Source organism: Rhinolophus sinicus, linkage group LG03 (assembly GCF_036562045.2).
Source record: "Rhinolophus sinicus isolate RSC01 linkage group LG03, ASM3656204v1, whole genome shotgun sequence".
Taxonomy (NCBI): domain Eukaryota; kingdom Metazoa; phylum Chordata; class Mammalia; order Chiroptera; family Rhinolophidae; genus Rhinolophus; species Rhinolophus sinicus.
The window spans coordinates 24,660,510-24,685,013 of record NC_133753.1 but is presented as its reverse complement, the minus strand read 5'-3'; the positions used below and the strand labels follow the sequence as shown (position 1 = coordinate 24,685,013).

Below are 24,504 nucleotides of genomic sequence, written 5' to 3'. Positions count from 1 at the left end.
CATCGAGTCTGGTTCTGATAAGAATGTGCTGAGGTGTGAATCGGCAGCTTTTAAACCACAAGCTCTTGCCCACTATTTCTTCAGTGGCCAACCAGGCAAGAAAGAGTAGCTGGGGCCAGGTATCAGGAAGTCCTCTCTGGAGGATCAAAGGGTCCATGAGAGGAGCCTCACAGGACTGGTGGAGCAGCTGGGGGAGAAACGAGAACTATTTAAAAGAAGGGTTGGAGGCTATATGATGCCAGGTCTCATCTTCTCCTGGCTTTTCACAGATTAAATGTGGAACTAGGAAAGGAAAAAGAAAAATGCAAACAATGGCACTGCAGGTTGTTCCTACAGCACATGCCTTTTCTCTGAAGGTCTCTCTTCTAAGCAATAATTCAGCCAAGCTCCTATTTTAAGATCCTTGTGACATGACAAGATCACAGGTGAGGGTGTTATTATTGCAATTATGGATGCTTTGTTTTACCATCACTGAGGGAGAAAACTCTCTGGGGAGTGAAAATCAACACTCCATTTAACAATAGCACTGCATACTAATTCATGTCGACATGTAAAACCAATCCAGTTAGGAAAACATCCAGATAAAATGAAATGAGCCATGATAATGGTATGGTCTTTCAGTTATGGGTCGCATGTATGAGGATTACAGATTCTTTCCTAAATGTTATTCAAGGTTCTCAGTACCTCTGGTGGTAAATACCAAGGTAGTCATTTCATAGTTGAGAAAAATTAAGACAAGAGAAACATGCAAATAATTGTTAAATGGGGAAAACAATATACTTACTCAGAACAGAGAGGCAACAAATGCATTTATTTCTGGTAGTCACAAAAGAAATGTCAAAAAACTGTAGTATCATTTTACCCCATTATTGCAATCATCATTCACCACACCACTGAAACGTTCTCACCAAAACCACCAATGCGTTCCCTGTGGCTAAATGATCTGTAGGAGAGAAAAAATAATTTTCCCTCTACTCTTTTGAGTTCTTAGTGGAGACCCTGGTAATAAAAGACAGCTTAACAGGAGAAAAACAAACAGATGTTTATTATCATGTATACCTCATGTTTACATGGGAAATACCCATGAAAAGTGAGTACCTCCCTGAGAAGGCTTAGAATTCAGGCTTAAATACCATGTGAGTAGGGAAAGAAGAGGAGGAATGTAGACCTCTCAGGGGAGAGTAAATGATTTTTAGGAGAGATGAATGGGCCCTGAGAAGAACAGATGGGAGGTAAGATAGCTTATGACAAGGTGTCTGGGTGTAGTGTCAACTTCTACTCTCCTTTCCTGTGATAAGAATCAATTTTCCCTGGTTGATGAAACTCCCAGAGAGAGGATTTATGACAATTGAGGATCTGTCTTTAGGCAGATGAGGGAAGTTCAGAGGAAGCCTCTCCCTGTATTTACTGTTTTTCAAGTATCTACAGCACAAAATAATAATATATCAAAGCAACATATTTTGAAGTAGCATGTCCTGTACTTCTACAGTCATTTTGGGGTGGTATATTCTGCTACCCTTCAGATCCCAAAGTCACAACTCAGTTCTCATTTCCTTGGCCTTCCTGCAGCCTCAAATACTATTGACTTTGCTCTTGTTTTTGAAGCATTCTCTTCCCTTTACCTTCATGACATTCTGCTATTTTGGTTTTTCTTCCACGTCTCAGGTCATTCTCTTTCAGCTTCTTTGTGGACTCTTCTTGCTCTACCTGTTTTCTTCAGGGTTCTGTCTTGGGCTTTCTTCCTGTATTTCTCTCTATTCCCTTTTCTGAGTAATCTCATCTTGTTCCATTATTCCTGACTCTCCAATCTGTATCTGTAGTCCAGTTGCCTGTCTTGGACACCAGACAGACCCATATACCTCTGCCTATTGGCTGTCTCCACTTCAATCTTTTATCAAATCTGTTGATTTTTAACTCCTAAACATCTTGTAGTCTGTGTTTCCTCTCCATTCCCATTCCCATTCCCATTCCCTTTATTTAGGTGACCATTATCTTTTGTTTAGACTCCCTGTCTCCTGTCCCACTCATTTAAAATTCATTACCCTAATTCTAGCCAGGGTGTCTGCTTTAAAATCAAATATGATCAGGTCCAAATCTTTAAAACGAAACAACAAATTTGTAATAGTTCCTCCATTGTTCTTAGGATAAAATTGAAATTTCTTAACATAGCTAACAAGGCTCCATGTAAATTAGTGGACCCTTTTCACTTCTTCTAACTCATCCCTTTCCACTCTCACCCCCCTCAGTCATACTAAACTTCTTTTAGATACCTGAACACGCTTTGCTTTCTCTTACCTCTAGACACTTGCATAGACAGTGTTCCCACAGTCTAGATTGATTGCCATCTACACCCAACTCCTGGCCTATTTGGCCTAAGGTCTTTCCAATTTCAGCTTCCAATAGCACTTCCTCCAGGAGGTCCTTCCAGCCCCCGGCTTCCCAGGCAGGGGTAGGTTTACCTCCTATGTGCCCCCACAACATCCTGTACTTCCCCTCTTGTAGCCCTGGCAAGGCAATATTGTAACCTCCTGATTACTTGTCCTTGTCCCTTCTAGGCTCAGCTTGGTGAAGGGACAGTCTGTGTTAGCACTGTTCACCACTGTAGTTCACCAATGCCTGTATAAAATAGACAATACACAAAGATTTGCTCAATGGATGAATAAATGAAGCATTTATTGCCAATATCACTCCTTTTAGTACTTATCATATACTGCATATACTGTTATGTCCCTGTCATCCCAAATGAACTGTAAACTTCTGTGGGTCAAGGGACTCTCATTCACATGAGACGCCACTCAGCACCTACTATGGTGTTAAGCACACAATAGGCACCCATTCACTTGCTTATTAATTGGACATGTATATGTATAAATATAGTGTGTTTACAATGTTAAAGGTAAATTTGGAGTTTGGGAGGAGGGTGGTTGGACAGCAGGAAGCTGGGAAATGGATCTGATTTGACCTCTCTAAGTATTTCAATTTTTCATATCATGTTGTGGATGTAGATATGGCCTTAATCCATATATGGCCTATATATGATAATATATAATTCTACTTACAATTATAATCTTTCCAGTTGCTAAGGAAGCAAGGAATCCAAGTTCAAATATAGATTTTAAAAAAAATCTAACATGGAGGAGCAAAAAGAAAAGAGCAGGAGAGAATTAATAGGACCAAAGAATCCCAAGGGGCCAGGTCCGTAGCCGGGAGGAGCTGCCTCATGCATCGCACAATATGTGTGGTTTGGCAGAAATGAGATGAAAGCACACTCTTCCCTCATGTTAAAGGATAATTATCTTTAAAAACTAAAATCATACCTTATATAAATATAAAATTAACACGTGTCCAAAATTTTATTTGTCATTAATAAACGAGGGAACCACTAAGATATTACAACTGATTCAAAAGATAATACAAAGAAGCAGACACATATATAGATAATCAGCAGTGCTGAAATTAATTTGATTAATAGATACAAGGTTGCTTGGGTAAAGGGAGAGAGATCAATTGTACTCCAGGAACAATTTGCATTTCTATTTCTATGGACAAGAATTACTTGCACTGCTATCAGTTTTTTGCACCTCACAGAGTTGTAAAATAGCTCAAAGACAATGAAAGGTAGACATAATCTGTTAGACTGGGCACCCAATCGTCTTTATTGCCCAGTTTAAAGTCTTTCACAATTTTTAAAAATACTAATACATCCCTTAACTTGTCTTCCAACATAAGGGTTCACTGTATGAAGGCTTAGTGTTTCTCTTTAAGAAAAAGAGAAGGTTTCTGAAGTTTATGTTAACCATACAAAGTCTCTGAGCTCCTCACATAAACCACTTAGGGGAATAAAAATCTCAGTTCTTTATAGATGCTGTGTGTTCCAAGAGCCAGCCTGATCCTTTTCTTTGAAATGTAACTCTTATGTCCTCCTTAAAATAATATATTTGGTATTGAATGCTTTTTATTATCATGAAATATTTTATGAATACAAAAAGTTTGTAGGATAATATAACAAACACACAGACACTCGCCACTCAGTTTAAGAAATACAATTGTATTTGTACCCACTCCCTGATCTTATTTCCCTTCATCCAGAAGTAGTCATTCTCAATATGGATTGGGACTTTATCATTCTCTTGCATGCTTTTATGCATTTACAACATAATTTGTACGCATAAAGAACATACAGTATTATTTTGCATGTTTTTAAACTTTACATGTAAATGAAATCATACTGTTGTTTCATTCTGTAACTTGCGTTTTCTGTTCAATTTTGTTTTTGAGATTTTAGATCTGGTATTATTTCCATTAAAAATGATGGCTTAGAAACGAGTTCTTGGTTGGTAACAAGAATAGGAACCAGTCATAGTTTTGATCCATTATTCATTATTATAAAATTCTGGGTCATATATATCCATAGAAGTAATACTTGTACATGGGGGAAAAAGACAGAAGTGATCAACTGATGGCAATATTTTAAATAATTTGTGAAAACAACGTTCTAGGAAAAGTAGCTTTATCACCACGATTTAAATAAATGGTAGATTAATTTACTACTATTTAAAAAATTAACCAAGCTATTTATTTTATTTTTTAACGAGGGCACAGCTCACTGTGGCCCATGCGGGGATCAAATGGGCAACCTTGGTGCTATCAGCACACACTCTAACCAACTGAGCTAACCGGCCACCCCATAACCAAGTTATTTCATCTTGGGTAAGTCATATGGCTTTTCTGTCTCTTTTTCTTCCTCTGTAAAATGAGGGAATTGACTTAATTCAGGGTTCCTCAGATTTTTTTTTCTTTAGGCCATGCCTCTTTTGATGCACAAAAAAATCTCAAGTCCTTCTCTAAAATGAGTTGGAATTTAAAAATAAACAGACTTCCAGTTATGGACAAGTGAGGAGATTAGAAAATCTACTCCCTTAAAAACCAACTATAAAACTGGACAAAATTAACATAACCATTTTGTGCTCCAGAAATTGACCAAAGGCTTATAACAATCCAAGAAGCATTTATGCTTGGAGAACTGCTGAACTTCGGGTAAGAACAGCGGGAATCTGAGAGATAAGTACAGTGGGAATCTGAGGTGCTCTGGCGTGGGGCTACTCCTATTCCCCGCCACCATCACAGGTCAATATGTGGCCAGGATGGGGCAGGCTATGAGGACTGGCAGATTTTCTGCTGTGGTTGAATGGGGATACTTTATCTGGAAGTGACATCTTCAATACAGGTGAACAGGAGGAAGCCAACAGTAGCCTGCAGCTGTAGTTGTGGTTGGGGCAGGCATATCCTGGCTGAGGTGGCATGCATGGATAGTGGACACCAAAGAGAGCCCAAGCTATTCACGCATGCTTGACTGACTCTGGGCTTGCACATATCTGCACAGGAGACTAAAAAAGGCCCTGTAGAAAATAAAACTTGAGGCATACTTGAAGATAGCTTGAATTTTGCATGTGTTCCCTTAAACATACACAGATTTATCAACAGAAGAGGAAAGACTTAGTGGTTTAAGGTGTTGGAGCACCCTTGACATTTATTATAAAGCAATATGGTTCTTTCTTGGCATAAAAGCCCTTGTACTTTTGGTTGAATCCAGTTTAAGAGGAAATTCAAACAGATTTCTTTTCTTCTTTAACAAAGAAGGTGTTAGGGTACACGTAGAAAGCATGAGAACTTAACTTGAATATACAGTTGACCATTGAACAATGGGAGCTTAAACTGCACGGGCCCACTTATAGGCATATATATATTTTTCAATCGATCCACACAGTTCAAACCCTCACTGTTCAACCGTAAACAAGAACCCTCCATTCCAGCTGTTTGTTATTGGTATAGATTCATGAATTTCTATTTTTACAATGTTTATAAATCATTATCATACTTATTTTGCTGCTCAAGTTATCCCAGATTTAGCCAGTAGGGATGGATCCCCTTCAAGCTGACTTCTGTGTCCCTGTGACACGCCTCATCATATATTTTGAAAACTTAATTTCCAGAAAAAAAGATGTTCTAGGCTCATCTGGTGCCTACCCTGCCCCACTCCTGGAATCAGCCATTTTCCAAGGAGCCCTAATTCTCTGTGAGTGTGCGTATTAGTTATATATTGCCATTGCCACATAATCTACTACCTCAAAATGTAGCAACTTAAAACAAGAAATGATTATTCCACGTCGTTTCTTCTGAGGTTCAGGAATTTGGGAGAAATTTAGCTAGGTAGTTCTGGATAAGTTTCTCTCCTCTAGTGAGGTCACAATTAAGACACTCATTTTTTGGAATGGGAACTCATTCTGGGGAGAAAAAAACCACACTTGATACAAGTTCTCAGGCCCTAGAATCAAGAGAGTCAAAACTAATTTAATATTGAAGTTTCTTTTCCACTTTGAAAGATTGTTTCTTTTCAGATCAAGTCCTAAACTACCTTTATTTTACGCTATTACTTTTAGTCTGTTTGGGCATTTTCTTTTTCATCATTTGGCTCAAGTTATTACAAAAGGTTATTGAAGGTCTACTTGTACAAAACTGATAAAAGAGATAAACTCCAGCCTATAGGAATTTGCAAAGTGGTATAATCCTTCTACTTCTTTTGTAAAGCCTTCTCAAAGAAGTAAAAATTTCAGAGGTGAAGATACTAGGAGCTCTAACCCTTTTAATGATTCTTACCCCCTTGCTCACCATTCCTGCCATCTTTCAGGTACTGAATACCATGATTTGTGCTGTTAGCTCTGACACGTTAGGAAGCTCATGTAAAAAGCAATTCTTTCACCTGCCTAATTAGGATGGTCTGTTAGGGTCCCTGGGGATCCAAAGCCGTCCTAGGAATAAACCTTGCTCAACCCAGTTCCGCAAAACAGGAAGCAATTAATAATTAATGAAATTGAGAAATCTGACCACACTAGGCAAACTATCTTTGACGAATTCGGGATTCTTTGTGAAAAAAGAGACAGCCCTGCCTTAAAGAACCGGGAAAGGGTCCTGGGCCCGCAATGTGGAGAGACGGTTTTAATCTCAGCACTGCCCCCTACCCGATGAAAGGAGGGTGGTGCAATCACATCAGCTCACAGTCTGTTTCCCCATCCATAAAATGACGAGGGGTAAGCCTGATGGCCCCACTCTCACTGCAATTTTCCAGCCCAAGACTCAGGGAGGAGTCCATAAAACGAATAAAATGACTTCAAGGACTTCTAGAAGTGGACTCACTGGTCAAGGCTGAACGATTTGCTCTTTGCATCCAGGTAGTAGGGACGGCTGTAGGGCACGAGTCATGATTAATTTATTAATACACTTTGCCCAGACACGTGACTACCCTTTACAGGTGCGCACCTTCTCCGCCACTCTTAGAAAAATGCCTAAACTTCCAAAGCCCGCCCCCGGCAGGAGAGGAGGCGAGCAGCAGACATCTAGTCGTGCGCCTGCGTACTGCGGTGGGAGGGCCAAAGTCGCGCAGTGAGCCCCTCGCAGCCCTGCAAACAACGCGATATTTTTTTCTGAGGTCGGTGGCGGTGAGTGACAAACGATGGTCGCTGGTCCCGGCTGTGGGGCTGGGGAACCCGCATTTGGGTCGGGCCTTCGGGGTGAGGGACGACCAAGGAGCCAAGGTGACCCCCAGGCTTCCTCCTGGAGCTACTGGCGTTATACCTAGGACGGTAGAACAGGGAATGCTGGGGAAGAAGCAGAAGCAGGTTTTTTGTTTTGAAATAGAATTGTTGGGAGAAAGCAACCTCAGGAATGGATATAATTGTTTTTAAGGTGCTTCTGGGGCGTTCATTTAACACATATTTTTTGATTACCTCCCATGTGCTAGGCATAGGGTGTGGACATAAGTCGTGAACAACAGATACAAATCCCTATCCTCTTGGCACTTACACAATCTGGAAAGTCAGCTTGAAATTCTGGGCTGTGGATGCAGATTCGTAATAATTTCCACGTGAGTGGTTGGTAGTGGGAGCCATAGAGTAAAGTGAGGTCACTGAGAAAGAGGAGTCATGCTGGAGTCCCTACATGTTAGACCGGGGCAGAGGAAGGAGAAAACCAGAAGACTCAAAGGACACCATGGCAGCTTCCCAGAAAGAGTGGAGGAAATCCCAGGGATTTCCATGTTTTATAAGAAGGAAGTGGTCAACAGAGTCATTTGTGGCAGAATAACTGAAGGAGATCAGGATAGAGAAATGTTTTCTTAAAAAGTGTTAGGGAGGGGCTGCAGGTTAACTCGATTAGAGCGCGGTGTTCTTAAGGTTGCAGGTTTGATTCCCACATGGGCCACTGTGAGCTGTGCCCTCCACAACTAGATTGAAACAACTACTTGACTTGGAGCTGATGGGTCCTGGAAAACCACACTTAAATAAATAAAAGTTAAAAAAAAAAGTGTTAGGGAGCTCATGTAAATGGTATGTTTGAGTATGGGTCCCAGTGTCCTTATTGTTGCACAACGGGCAAGTTACTCAATATCTCTGTGCCTCCCTTGTCTATAAAATGTGGACGCTGACAGTACCAATTTCATAGGGTTATTGGGTAGTGGGTAAATGCAGTAATGACTATAAAGTTTTTAGCCCATTTCCTGGCACTTGGGAACATTCCAGAAAGAGGCTGAGTATATTAATAAATTAATAAGATCCCACCTGATTACAACCAGGACTTGTACTCTACTCTTCGTAATTCAGTGCCCTTTCTCTTATACTAGGCTGCAAGGTAGACATTTAACTAGCACACTCTTCATAACTGGCACCAGAATGAATTTTTCAGTTGATTATTGATCTGGTATTTTGGAATATTAATTATTTAGCACTAATTAGGAACCCGCTTAACATCATACCCGGGAAATATGGTTTGCTTAATGTCAGTCAGTAAAGAGCCCCCACACACACACACTTTGGATGAATTTAACACCACCACCACCCTTTCACATCTAGAACCTGGTGTGCCATATTTTCAGTTTTGATTTTGTAACTAAGTTTTTTATATTTTAAATTTGTTGTGCTATCGAGGGATATTGTGTGATTATCCTACATTAATTAATTGTAGTATTTGAAACTTGAAAACTTTCTAATTTAATACAGAGGGAGAGAACTTTAAAGGAGTACTTTTCATGCTTATAAGCAGTATTTGAACAAATCTACAATGTGCGTATTTTAAAGAAATAAAGCATACTTTGAAAGTGATTAGGGAAGAGGACAAATATTCATTTGGAAAAACTTTAATTGAAAATTTAGCTATCGTGGTGCTTTAATAACCACTTAAGTGCAGTTATCTTTGGACCCAGCATCAATTTGGAAATCTTTGCTTTTTAATCCTTACATAATTTACACACAATTTGATTCACTAGAAATATTGAATCAATGCTTTACAAAACATTGTGGACTTCTTTTTTCCCCCCTTTCTTCTGCACTCACAACAGTGTAATATAGTAATGCTCACTAAAGGTTTGTTCTCATTTTTACTGATGGATAAGATAAGCAGGACTATTTCCCTCAAGTCAGATAGTGCCAGCACTGGAATTCTATTTTCCTTCTTTAATTAGCTCAAATTGTAAATCCAGAATAAACTTGACATTTTACTTACTTATTTGGACATTCTATATTACACAATTTCTTATAAGGTGAGGATTTAGAAATGCTTTTGACATTCCTTTTATAATCAGCCAAACTATTAAGAAATTTCCATTTTGATAAATGAGTAAGAATTTTTGAAAATTTGGTTACATCTCAATTAAGCAGTTAGTGTTTTATTTTGCTCCTAGATTAACTGGCAAACTCTGGAGGAATATATCATGCTGTCTTCTTTTAATCAAGCCACAGTAGGAGGCTTAATCATGATGGCATGAAGATGAATGTGCTTGAGTTATGAGGCCAAAAACAGTTTGCCCCACTCACTCTTCAACAAACTTGTTCCTGTTAAGCAAAAATTTGAATTAGACTTAGTCTTCATATATTTGCTTTAGGAGGTAAACTCTGACAGGATACTATATCTTTTTTGGATCCTAAATATGAGTTTTCCTTGTTCAGAAACAAATGTGCTTCATGTTTTAATTTTTAAATTGTTTATTCTAAAACATTCTTGTGATTTAAAATTCTTTCTATCTGTAGGAATTATTTTATACAGAAATCTTGTGCGATCCCTATGCAAACAAGGCGATGATTGTACGAAGAGTGATACTGAATTCCCGACCTGGTATGTGTTTATCTGTGATGAATGAACAGCTGTGGTCTTTGATAAGTATTAATGCAAATGGAGGAACAAAAGGATTCATATGATATCAATGTGCTAAATTGACGTAGGAAGATATTAACACTAGCAGAGATATTAGAAGAAATTCTTTAAATAATGTAATACTCAAGTTTTTTTAAGTGATAATTTATCAAGGCCATTTGTTGAAAAAATAAGGTATTTTAGAATTATAATATTGAAAAAGTTATATTACAAATATATGTAGCTTTTGTTTTTTCTTTATAGTATGGATCATTGATTCTTAAAATTTGCTTTTCTGTTTTATGACTTCTAAACTGAGTCATAGAAACAGGTATGGAAGTAGCGTAAGAGATTAGGGCCCATGCTGCCTTGGTTTTGCCACGTGCCTAGCATGTGGCCTGCGAAAGTCACTTACCTTTTCTGACCTCAGTTTTAGTGAAGTGAACAGTTAAATTAAAATCTTTACATTCTATTCCGACCTCTGAAATGGGATGATTCAATGAATAGGGAGTCTGGTTATGTTCAGCACAACTTAATAAGAGTACATTTTTAGTGATGGCATTTTCTGCTTATAGATTTTTCTTTTCATATTTCAAATTTTCTAATTTTCAAGACTTCACTTTTTTAAAAATTGCATTATTTAAGTTTTTGTTTTAAAATGAGGAAGGAAAGTTTACCTTTTCTTTTGGCTGATGTGTTTCTACTACTTTGTAAATTTTAATTTTCATAATTTTTTAAAAGTTGGCTATGATTTTTCACTTTTTGAAATCCTTTGAAGTTTTAAAACGGGTGAGGTGATTTGCCTGTAGTCATCTAAAAACAGAAATTTTGAAGTTAACAGCAATATTCCAAAGGATCTGCTCGGAGAAAATCGAGAGTAAAACTATTTGAAGAATTACAGAAATTACAAAACAATATAGATTTATTCATGCCGGTATTAGAAGAGAGTGCTTTGAATCCTAGAATGACCTTTTAAAGAATAATAAATAATTATGTAAGAAAGTGAGTTTTTGATTTTATATTTTTACCTACTATTTTAGGGAAAAATGGTAATCCAGTGGCAGAAAATTTCCGAGTAGAAGAAGTAAATTTACCAGATAATATCAATGAAGGACAATTAAAAGTCAGAACTCTTTATCTTTCTGTGGATCCTTACATGGTAAGAATCAGGATTATGTGACTTGGTGAAAATTAATTTTATTTTGATATTTTTTATGTTGCATCTGAATTTTATTGTGCAATCCTCATGATTAATAAACATTTGAGGAAGTATATCTTGATATCTGTGAATTACAGATTGCCTTTGTTTTTATTCACTAGTGTTATTAAGAATGCTGTAGGAGGAAGGTTTTTGTAACAGTAACACTTATGGTTAGTCAGGTTCTTCCAAATATCCAGATCACTTCCCAGGAGTAAGTAAAGCTTGAAGACAGTAAATTAGGATTGGAAATTCTCTCAAATTGATCCAGTTTACATGGCAGGTTCTGTATACAAGTATGTGCTACCCAACTGTTAGTCACTTGGTAATCGTCTCAGTTATCAGATCAACTGTCATGGTATTCCCTTATTTTACTTAATAATACCATATCACGTAACTTTTATTACAGTATATTGTTATGATTGTTCCATTTTATTACTAGTTATTGCTAATCTCTTATTATGCCTAATTTATAAATTAAACTTTATCATAGGTATGTACGTATAGAACAAAGCATAGATATATATAGCGTTCATACTATCTGAGGTTTCAAGCATCCACTGGGGGTCTTGTAACGTCCGCCGCAGATAAGGGGGGACTACTGTAACTATCACAAATTCAGGAGAAAAATGACAGTGCACTATTTAGTTTTCAGAGTCCGTTCTTGATGATGCCTGGTTTGGATTTCTTACGACTTCTACACTTCAATGTATAAAGACAGAGCTAGGGACATCTAAAGATTGCAAGTGCCCTAATGAACAAAATGTAAAGAATATCACTGAAGCCCAGGATAACAAATGCAATGTAAATTAGGAAAACAAATTTTACCAAAATAAAGCTAAGGTTCAAGTTCAGAAATGTTTTAAAAATTGAACAGCGCAAACAAAAAGGAATAGTTGAAAACAAGCTAAAAGGATGTGTTCTTCATAGAAATCTTTAGTTAGGACAAACTTTCCGTTCAGCAGAATTCCCTCTGAGAGTCTTACAGTGAAGAGAAATTTATGACCCAAAGATTTAGGGGTGGGTAAATGATGGAAAAACTAGGATTATGACATGAATTGAATTCATGAGCTTTACTTCTAAACACCCCCAACCTCAAAACAAGAAAAAAAAAAAACAACTCTTTTTCCTGCAGGGAAGTAAATAGCTCCTCTGTCCATTCATTTCATGTAGAAAGCACTGAGAGTGTCTGGAGAGTTTTGACTCTTCATTCTCTACATTCTATTAGTCAATCATCAGGTCCTATGGGTCCCACCTCCTATGTAATTCTGAGTTCAGTCCACTTCTCAGTAAATTCTAAGGACATCTATTTAGTCTGAATCACCGTTGTTTCTCTCCTAATGGGGTATCCTCTACCCCGTTAAACCATCTCCCACACTGTAGCCACAGTGATCTTTTTATGATAGGCACTAGTCATGTTACCTTGATTAAAATCATTTAATGGCTTCTCATTGGTCTAGGGATAAAGACTAAAATCCTCAACATGGTCTAAGATGCTACATCCTACCATGTTTGCCTGTCCAGTCTCACTGTAACCTGCTTTATTTCTTACTGTCGTATCTTGGCTTCTCTGGGCCTCTTTCTTTTATAACACACCAGTGGCCCTTTTTGCTCAAGCCTTGATTACTCATGCTTTTTATTTTCTGTATTTTATGATACTTTCTTATCTTCGGGGTCTTGCTAATCCCAGAGAGACTGCCTTTCCCAGGGCTAGCTAATTTTTAGAGCTAACAAAGAACTTGGCCAGGGACATACCTTTCATATGTAAACCAATGGATCTAAAGCCAGTATCTCCAACCACCTCCTTCATCTAACTCTCACACACCAAGCCAATATTTTCCCTGCCCTAAATCACCTCAGGGCCAGTACCAGACAACTAGGGACCATCCCTGTAAGCCACAGCCCACCATAATTATTCCAACTATTCATTCTTCAAGTTACTCAAGCTTGCCTACCCTTCCTTGCCCATTCCCTCCCCCAGAAACCACAATAAAGACTCTGGCCCATGCTTTCCTCTTGCTGCTTTTGCCTCCTGACAAACTCTGGTGCTTCCCCATGTGGCCCTGCATAGTCGGGTGTGCCCTCCACTTGAGAATTGTAAGTAATAAACTCTTCCTTCAAGGCAGTCGTCTCTATCTGTGTCCTTACCATACCTAATTAAAACAAAATCCCAGGTACAAACAGGCCTTCATATGTGCTGTCCCCCCATCTAAAAGCTTCCTCTCACCCCTTTCCCTTAACTGGCCAACTGCTGTTATTCCCCAGAAGCTTGCTTTAAAGAAATTTGCTTTGGTTGAATCACCCTGGACCCTCAGGCTAGTTTTCTCTGTTATATTTTCTCAAAACAGTACCTTGACTACCTTCACCATTATCCTAATTATAATTAATACTAATTTGTGTAGTTATTAGATTATCTGCCACCCCTGATAAAAAGTAAACTTATGAAGACGAAGGTCTTATTTATCACTATCTCCAGTGACTAGCATGGTGCTTATTTAGTATTAATTAAATGAAAGGAAAAGAATCACTTCTTTCCACATGTGGCCCTGCATGGTATAGTGTGCCCCTCCACTTGGGAATTGTAAGTAATCAGTTGCCTTCACTAGACATTGTTCTAAAAAAAAAAAAGGCTGGCCTGGTGGCTCAAGTGGTTGGAGCACTGTGTTCCTAACGGCCAGCTCACCGGTTCAATTCCCACATTGGCCAGTGAGCTGCGCCCTCTACAGCTAAGATTGCGAATATCAGCTCTCCCTGGAGCTGGGCTGCTCTGAGCAGCCAGAGAGCTTGGCATGAGCTGCCAGTGGGCTGCTGTGTGTTGCTGCAGGCTACCGTGTGCCGCCCAAACCGGATTAAGGGGGTGAGAGGTGGAAGAAAGGGGAAAAAACAAAAAGAACTTGAAAAGGAAAAAAGGAATCCAATGAATATTAAATCGTTGAAATTTTATGTCATTCCAGATTCACAACTAATTTTAACCACCATGTGTATACAGTATTTTACATGGTTATATTTAATGTGTATATACTATTTTGATTTCATATTTAAGTGACTTTATATACATATCTTCATATGAAAAAGTAGTCCAAGTATCATTGTTTTGGTGGTTCTATAACATTCTTTTATGTTGACATCACTTGCTTACCTATAGGGAATTACTTGTTCTACTTTTTCCCTTAGCCTTATTTAAGAGTTGGGTGCTTGGTCTGGCCAGTATCCAATGGCTGCTCCACTTGCTTTTCTAGAACACATGGGAGGGGTACACAAGCAGGAATGTAACATATTCCCATGGAAGCGTCTGCCTCAGTTTTCTATTTGGCCTTTTCCCCTAGTGAACTGAACTAGACCACCTGAGGCCCCTTAATCAAGTAGCCTTCCATCTTTTCCATCTCCTGGAACACACTGTAGACCTCTACATCTTGGCTTCATGAGAGAGGCAAGAGTGAGCCGCAGAGAGGAAGAGAGACTTGACTACTTCCCAGGAAGTCTTTAGCCTTAGTCATGGAAGGATGTGGTGCCATCGTGGAGTTTTGTCTTTGTGGAATAAAGACGACATCCACCTGAGGTTAGGGGTATGATATAGAGCTTGGTCTGACATTTTCCATATCTTTGTGCTATAGTGAGAAATTGAGTAGTTGGGGAGAGCTTAAAAATGCTTTGGGAATAAGTATTAGAAACGAGGAAGAAAAGTTCAGAAGGGATTGTGATGAACAACTGTATAAAAAGTTTCATTTCTTTGTGTTATTTCCATTGGGGAAGTGGAATTGCTAGGCCAAAAGAAATGAGTACTATTCTGGTCTATATGTTACTGATTTGTTTTCTGTAAAAAATGGACAGTTTTATAATATTATCAGCAACGTGTAAGTATATCTAATTTGCCACAATCCATTGAAACCATTGGTATAGTATTATGTGTAGGTTTTTTTAAATTAACGTTTATTGGGGTGACAATTGTTAGTAAAGTTAGATAGATTTCAGGTGTACAATTCTGTAATACATTATCTATATCTCACATTGTTTATGTTATTTTTGCTAGCATAATATATGTAATATTACTTAAATTTCTGTAAGTAATTGTATAAAAATTTTAACAGCTTATTAAAATATAATTCACATATTACACAATTCACACATTTAAATGTATAATTCAGTGGCTTTTAGTGTATTCACAAAGTTATGGAACTATCACCACAATCTAATTTTAGAACATACTTTAATTCATTTTTAACTGTACTTCTTTACTTATTAGAGATAGGATACATTTTTTTTCAGGATAAAAAATAGCAAAGTAAGAGAAACTAAGATAAATTTTATTTGTTTACTAACACTTTACATAACATTACTTATTATATACCTTTTAGTCACTGAGTAAATTAATAAACTGGTTCGGTATTACCAGACAGAATGAGGTTTTTCTTTTTTAGCGTTGTAGAATGAATGAAGACACTGGATCTGATTATATAACACCTTGGCAGCTGTCTCAAGTGGTTGATGGTGGAGGTGTTGGGATTGTAGAAGAAAGCAAACACACAAATTTTACTAAAGGTGATTTTGTGACTTCTTTCTATTGGCCCTGGCAAACCAAGGTTATCCTGGATGGAAACAGCCTTCAAAAGGTGATGTATAATATAAAGTATCTGACTTTTTTCCCCTTATAATTCTTACTTTGTGCATTTGGCGTTCAGTTCTGTTATCAGGGAAAAAATAAAAGTGTACCTTTTCATTTAGATAGCTGCAAAAATGTGGAAAGCCTTCGTTCCTTTTCCACTGTTGGGTGTAACTGTAGAAACAGTTCTTAGATGACCAGTGAATGGTAGTGTTTTCCATATTTAATTTATTTCTCAAATTTTACATGCATAAAATAAAACCTGAGTTACAAGCATCAAAACGTATTTTATATTAAGAACCAGAAAGCCCCTTACAGGTGTGCTTTAAAGTTTCCTGAGAAATTGTCACTTGACTTAAGAAATTCATTTGGTTTGTGCTTGGAATTCCAACGCGTGTTAGCAATCCTGAGTTCAGTTTCTGTTAGGTTGAACCGTGTGAAACTACCAATATTTGTTCACTTTGACCTATAAAAACTGGCAGCTTCAAGTCATTCAACCTAATATATGTTAGCAAGGAAGTTACTTTTTATTTCTAAACCTCAGTTTCCTCACGTACATAATGAAAATAATAGCTATCTTACAAGTGAATGTAAAAATGAAATGCTATGACAAATGTGACAAAAAGATTGATAAAATTTTAGTATTTTTTATTACAAATTCTTATAATCAGGTAAAGGTAGCAGTTAAGATACAGATGACATGGGAGGCATTACACAATCATTTGTCAACTTAATGGTACTAGTAGAATACATTTAACTAGAAATTTCTTAGCAGGAAGTGAAAAAGAAATATTCAGCAATTTCTAGTTTTCCCTATCATTGTGCTATTATAGGAAATTGAGCAGTTGGGGAGAGCTCAAAAGTGATTTGGGACTAGGGATAGAGAAATGATATTTGCTGACTACAAACTTAACTCACTGTTTTTTATACTGGCTTTACTAAGAAATAATTATTACCTATATGAAATGTATCTGCGTAGTATAGACCTTTCTGTGTATTGTAGACTTAATTCTCCATTACCTTAATCCACACATGAGATTGGTAGCCATTTAAAATTGCTGAACACAAACTGCCATTTTATTTCTTTGCGGCATTTTAATGGCTGTCGATGTAAGGATGTCCAAACCTGTTGAGAATTTTTATAAGATTATTTGAGCCAAACTGATGCTATATGCCAGGGAACAAGATCTCAGATACTCTACAGAATAAGTTTTGCAGCTTCTTTTATGCATTTTGAAATTAAAGAGGGAATGTAAGGAAGATTACATGAAGGTGGGAGAAAGCAAGGCAGGGATTGGGTTATAAGATAGTTAACAAGATTATATGCTCTCTTGAGGATGGTTACCCTTATTTTTAAAGATGTGTTAACCTAGATGTACATGAACAATAGACAGCAATGGACAAGGCTTGCTTAAGGCAAAGATAAGCTTTCTACTAAAGAAGTTATATGCCAGGGCCGTGACTACCCACTATGACCCTGCCCAGTTAGGAAAAAGGGGTTCTTACAGATCATCCTGTAAGGTTACTTTCCATAGAACCCCTTTTTGTCCACAGAAGGACACAATTCAGTCTATAATGAGTTGTCTCTACTTTGTTGTCTCAAAACAGGAACCCCTGGTATTATTTTTAAAAGGTATATATTTCATTTTAGGTAGACCCACAACTTGTGGATGGACACCTTTCATACTTTCTTGGGGCCATAGGTATGCCTGGTTTGACTTCCTTGATTGGGATACAGGAAAAAGGTCATATAACGGCTGGATCTAATCAGACAATGGTTGTTAGTGGGGCTGCTGGTGCTTGTGGATCCTTAGCTGGGCAGGTAAATTTTCTGAAAATTATTTGATTTTCTAAAAAGTAGTTATAACTGAATCTCCAGATACATGTATGTAATTTAAAATATAAACTTGAACAAATTTATATGCTTATTTTACATATTTCTGGTAGAGATGATGTTATCTGCTTAGAATCTCTTTATAGCAATATGAAAAATGTTGTAGATTTTTTATCTTGTTCTCTATTAACCAAAAATTAACATGGTAAATGCGTGGAGCATTGCTCTAACCAGCAATATAAGGAAGAAAATCATAGTACTTGTCTGGGATTCCATGAATTAAAAAACAAACTCATATTGTAAAAAAAAATGTCTTCAAGTAACAAAGCACTCCTGGGTTCTAGAAATATAGTAAATATTATGATAGAATTTTATAAAGTGCTTTGTTTTTATCAATAATAGGCTTTATAGTATGAAACCATTGAAACAAAACATTTTATCTTAGTAATGATTTTAGTTACTCATAGGCCTGAAAAATATTTTTTTTAAATTTAAATTTATTGGGGTGACATTGGTTAATAACACTATATAAATTTCAGGTATACACCTTTATAATATGACATCTGTATACTCTATTGTGTGCTTACCACCTGGTCTAGTCTCTTTCCATCATCATATAGTTGACCCCCTTTAACTTTCATCCTCCCTGCACCCCTTTCCCCTCTAGTAACCTCATTCTGTTGTTTATATCTATGAATTTTTCATTTGTTTGTTTATTTTGTTTGTTCATTTGTTGCTTTTTGTTTTATATCCCACATGTGTGTGAAACATACAGTTTTTCTCCTTTTCCATCTGACTTATTTCACTTAGCATAATACTCTAAAGATCTGTCCACTGAAAACTACTGAATTAGGGTTTTGGGTCTGATTATCCTTTTATGAGGTCAGCTTTAAATTGTGAGATTTTAACATTCAAACTAAGTCTAATTTTATTCAATCTTAATGTTTTTAAGAACAACATATCTGTTCTCAGTTCTTTTGGTTTCAAATTACTTTAACTAAAAACCCTGTAATCCGATGTAAATTGTATTGAATACTCAAATATACTTGTAGTATCTTACACATTTTTAAATTTAAATGTGGCAATAGAAAGTTGTATAATTTTCAAAAATTTTCCCCCTAGATCGGCCATTTGATGGGTTGTTCCAGAGTGGTGGGAATTTGTGGAACCCAGGAGAAGTGCCTCTTTTTGACCTCAGAACTGGGCTTTGATGCTGCAATTAATTATAAAAAGGGGAATGTGGCAGAACAGCTCCGTGAATTCTGCCCAGCTGGAGTGGATGTTTACTTTGACAATGTTGGCGGTGACATTAGTGACACAGTGATAAGTCAGGTTGTTTGCAGATTTGTTTTTTATAAATTTAAATGCTACATTTTATTTGATGTGATACTGCTTTACCTGATACTGAGAGAGAAAAAAACTAAAATTATAGGGTTTATTGTGAAAAGTAACGTGATGATACAGAAGAGCTTGCTGATATATCTACTTCCATTTGCTTGCAGATTTGCACTGTGAGAATCAAGTTCAGTTCTTTGCTACCAGTACTATATTTTTCAACTTATTTTTGCAACTTATTTTTGTGAAAAAATACAGTTGTATTGTTCAAATGGTAAAGTTCTGACTCCTAACTCATCATCAGCCAACTCACAGCCATGGCCCCTGACATTGGTAGGGAATAGCTTTTCATAGATTGCAGGTGTTTACATATTTTTATTGACAATATTATAAATGTCAACATCAGCTATTAACACTGCATTGTCCTGCACTGTATATAAAATTATTTGCAATTGAAGTTAAATTATTTAAATCCAAAGGAATTCTCTACTACTAATAATAAAAGTAGCAACAACAACAACTAATGTAATTCTTTTGCTGATTACCAAACTCTCATTTATCTCTATGTTCCTTTGGAGTGGACTTATTTTCCAGGGAATTAAAACTCTTAAATATATATAATGGGCAAATCTTTAAAACAAAATCGATTTATTGGCACCAAAGGACTAAACAGTGGTCAAGGAAGCTTTCTTTGAGACAGTCATAAAATCATATATAGGAAAGGCACATATCTTAGGGTATAATCATCAATTTTCTCTGAACAGATGAATCCGAACAGCCACATCATCCTCTGTGGTCAGATTTCTCAGTACAACAAAGATGTGCCTTATCCTCCTCCATTAACCCCTGCTATAGAAGCAATCCAGAAAGAAAGGAACATCACAAGGTGTGTTCTACCCTTTCCTTCCCCTTATTACCAGATTCAAGGGGTTTAAAGATCATAAATGTAACAGAAATGTATTGTTCTTCACATTTAATTTTTTTCTTATTAAATAAAACTTGAAAATACACATTTTAAGCCGGTTCAATATTTAGGTTTTGGTTAAATAGCTCCCTGGCAGAAAACTTTAAAAAAAAATTCATCTGTTCTATCAATCTTTTGCCAAGTCTTTTTTTTGCAAGTAATGGAAACTCCATCATATTGGCTTAAGTGCAAAGGAAGTCTATTGGCTCATGTATCTGAGAAGCCCAGTATTAGTACAGTACTGGCTTAGATTTGGCTGGATAGTTTGCATAGCGGTATCACGACTCAGTTTTTCTCTACCTCTGGGCTGTGCTTCCTTCGGGGTTAGTTCTGCTCCCTTGCAGGCTCTGCTCTTGCAGCAGCAAGAAGGAGGATGACTGTTATTGCTATTCTTATATTTTACCAGGTTAGCAATCCAAGCAAAAAGAGAACAGCTCTCTCCTTGCAGTTTTATCAAGTCCCTAAGCTGATATTCATTGGTTCAGACTAGCCTGGCTTTGATCACATGACGGGGAAAGGATATTACCCACAGAGTCAAGTCACAGTGCTACCGTGTTTCCCCAAAAATAAGACCTGGCCGCACCATCAGCTCTAATGCGTCTTTTGGAGCAAAAATATTATATAAGACCGGGTCTATATTAAAATAAGATCGGGTCTTATATTAATTTTTGCTCCAAAAGACGCATTAGAGCTGATGGTCCGGCTAGGTCTTATCTTTGGGGAAACACGGTATTACTAAACGGGATTTGTAGATGCTGGGCAGGTGAAACAATAGAAGTCCATTACACTTATACCTGTAACTACAACTAAAACTATATTTGACCAGACTCTGTGTGATTAAGTCCTAATGTTTGAAAGATGAACAGATATCAGAGTTCTAGAATGATTTGATTTTAGATTTGTTTACTCCCACACTAGTCTTTGATCATTATCATTTTCTTTCCCACTACAGAGAAAGATTTCTGGTGTTAAATTATATGGACAAATTTGAGTCTGGTATACTACAGCTGAGTCAATGGTTTAAAGAAGGAAAGCTAAAGGTAGAACTTGATTCTTTTCTTTATCAATATCGTTCTTCTATTTGATAAACTTTTGTATTATTTGAATTTATTATAGCAAACCTACTAGTTTCATTATAAAAATTCCTACAAAAGGAAAGTGCACTGAATATTATAAATTAACTTCACCTCCCAGGTGAATATAACTTCCTGGTTGAGAAGCCCTCTTTTATTATTCCCTTTGTCTAAAATTTTATTAACCTTTACATTTCTTAGATTATAAGAGCAATAGCTTTTTCCCCTCCAAATCGTAATTCCTCAATTAACCAATATTCACAGAATGCCACTAGGTGTTAGAAGCTGTCCTTTCTCAAAAAGCTTATAAACACCTCGTAGTACCTCTACCTCTCCACTACCATACTTCTTTCCTACCCTCCCTCGACATTCTGATATATTTCTGGATTGTTGGTTGAAAATCCGGAGTTACTAATCTGGGGTCCAGAAACCCTGACCTAGCATGTTCTTGAAACCAGCAGATGATAGATAAAGCTGTATGTGTGTGTGCTTTTGCAATTGTTTTTTTGAAAGGAGGGTGTATAGCTTGTGCTGTTTTAATTGAAGATTAGACAATGGGAAATAGGATTTTATTTTTAAAAAATCAACTGATAGGAAACCTTTCTGGGCTACCTACATGAAATGAATATCTATTTTTAGACAGAAAGTGCTAAACAGTATTGCTGTCTTTTGCAAAATGGAAAATATTAACTAGAAACATTGAAGTTTAAAGAAGATTGTTAACTATAGTATTTTGATTTACAGATCAAAGAAACTATGATAAACGGATTGGAAAACATGGGAGGTAAGATGAATGTAAATCTATTTATTATATACATTTGCTCAGCACAAATAGTCCCTTTTTTCTTTTAATTCTACTTCTTTGGTTTTTTTTTAATCATTTATTTCCTGTAAAACTATCCTATAGTTTTCCTTAAATATCTTAATCAAACTCCATGAAAGTTCAACTTAGTGGTATTTATGAGGTATTATTTTCACATTTCAAATCATAAGATGTTTCTTTGTTTTCTTAAACAGCTTATGAGAAGAATTGTGAAAGTCATTTAGTCTCTAGGTAACTTTTCAGATTGAATGGTTCTAAGGCATCACAAGACTATATTAAGTAAATTTTCAATATTTAGGGGTTTTTTTTGCCTACCATACACAGATTCCAACATTCTCTTTTGTTTAACACGTTGCGTACGGCGGGGTTTAAATCCCTCATACCCCTCTGTTTCGGCAGGTTTTTAAAAGAAACTACTTTAAAATGCACTCTTCTCTTTAAAGCGTAAATGCTTCTATGTCATTTATTATTTTTCTATGGAATTTTTTAGGATTTACTCACCTATGATGTTAGTAATCCCTCCTGGTGTCATACTGCAGAAAGCAGCTTCCTTTGTTATTAACGAAACACAAATAATTCAATAAAATGTGCAAAGTAAAAAGAGTCAACAGTAAAAACGAGAATTCTCGTTATCCGTCCTTAACGCATGGCTCAGAAAAAACGAAGAGTCTCGTGATCCGTATGCAACGTGTTAAAGAGGATTAATCAAAGTGATTTTTTTCTTTCTCAGAAAAAGATTTAATGTATTTTGTTAATATGTTTACTGAACAGAAATATCAATTTCACTTACTTTTCAGGAATATATGTGTATTTCACTTAGTGAAACTTTATGATTAGATTTTTAATATTTTTAACTGTTATTTAAATACTGTTTTGGCTGACATTGTATCTTCATACTTATCTGCCTCTAGTCTTCAGATGCCGTGAACAGTGAACATTGATGTATACACCAATTAAACATTTCTAGTTTGGGTAAAAACAACTTTTTCAGATGTTAATTGGGTTAGTTTGTCCTGTAACTTTGTCAGTGTTTTACTTAAGGTTTCTTTTCATGACAGTATCCCTTTATACTTAATATTAACATAATTGAATTATTCAAATTAATTGTTATGTGTCTGACCTACTGATAAACATGTATGATAGTGACCTTTATGTATTCGGATAACCTAGTTTTCTTTTTCTTTCCAGCTGCATTTCAGTCCATGATGACAGGAGGTAACATTGGAAAGCAGATAGTTTGCATTTCAGAAGAAACCTCTTTGTAATCTCTATAAATGTCTTCATCAAGGAAATAGTTTTTTTTCCATTTTGCACAAAGATTTTAAAGATACATTAAAAAAACCTTACAGTATAGCTTTTGATCATAGTATGATCATAGGTGGTATTTTTTTAGTTGCATAATTCTTTCTTATACCTTCAATATCATATATGTACTCTACCTCCAACATGACTATTTACAATGATAGATTGAAGTCAACATGATCTATTTTTCTTTCTTTTGCTAAAACTGGTATTACATGTGATATTTTTATCAGATATTCCGAAACCACTGGAGATTTGATACAGCTGTTAATGGATCACACAAATTTTTTTAAATCAATAACTTTTATTTAAAATGGAATGCTTGAGAAGGCACTTAGTAAATATTTGTTTTACATAATTCTTGAATTGAAACTTAGTATATGAATAGAATTGGGATAGCCTTTCCATATTATAGATGGAAAAGGGACTTACTGTGTAGGGGTTTGGGGGAATTCAGTGTCTGTGGAACATTGTTTGGGATAGGAGAGCAGAGGCTTTGTGTGGGGAGTGGTATGAGAAAATAAGTAACTGGTTGGTTAGGTTGATGGAGAGACTAGATTTACTACAGAAGATGATCTGTTTGTGTTTTGCCAGTTTCCTGTTGAGCCTAAAAACTCAAATACTTAGTGATAAAAGCACATGTTTATTTTAGGTTAGCAGGCACATACTGTCAAATAGTTGTAAAGATTTCAAGGGCAAATAAATATAAATATCACTTGGAGTTTTAGGTGATCAAAAAGATTTAGACGGCAAAGAGAGCTTCAGAAAATGCCAGGCCTGACTGGGAAAATTAACAAATGGTTGTAAACATGAATGTGCAAGACCTACTAATGTAACTCTAAATAAGAGTGTTTTATTAAATGTAAATCCTTTAAACATTAAAACTGAGGATATTTTTCTGAGTATTGTGCTGGTTTATGGTCACCTGTTTACACACTGCAATATACTTTTGACAACATTTGTACAAAGTAGATTCAAATTGGGTTAGTCATCAGTCACTCCAGTTCACTTAAGTGGCCTTTTCTTCTTTCCTGTTTTATATACTTTTCCCGGACCATTTCATCTCCAGAGAGGGCTCCGTGCGTTGATAACTCAAATCTGCATCTCTATTTTTGTCCTCTTACTTAAGCTCGGGGCCTTTACAGCCAAGTAAATATACCCTTCGCACCTGGAATATATAAATTCACTTTATCTAA

At 36.4% G+C, this 24,504-nt stretch overlaps 1 protein-coding gene across 3 annotated transcripts; it reads left to right on the top strand.

Annotated features, from left to right (window-relative positions):
- The first annotated feature begins 7,351 nt into the window (after nucleotides 1-7,351).
- Nucleotides 7,352-24,210, top strand: PTGR2 (prostaglandin reductase 2). Of its 3 annotated transcripts, none has more exons than XM_019733449.2 (10): nucleotides 7,352-7,486; nucleotides 10,077-10,161; nucleotides 11,220-11,338; nucleotides 15,796-15,987; nucleotides 17,629-17,799; nucleotides 18,934-19,143; nucleotides 19,911-20,032; nucleotides 21,063-21,150; nucleotides 21,928-21,967; nucleotides 23,195-24,210. In XM_019733449.2, exons 2-10 carry the CDS (start codon nucleotides 10,125-10,127, stop codon nucleotides 23,269-23,271), a joined length of 1,056 nt encoding a protein of 351 aa, XP_019589008.2. In that variant the 5' UTR covers nucleotides 7,352-7,486; nucleotides 10,077-10,124; the 3' UTR covers nucleotides 23,272-24,210. The 3 variants fall into 3 exon arrangements, with proteins under 3 accessions (XP_019589008.2, XP_019589009.2, XP_019589010.2); XM_019733450.2 differs by having other exon boundaries at nucleotides 7,367-7,496; XM_019733451.2 differs by having other exon boundaries at nucleotides 7,475-7,592.
- Nucleotides 24,211-24,504: the final 294 nt, after the last annotated feature.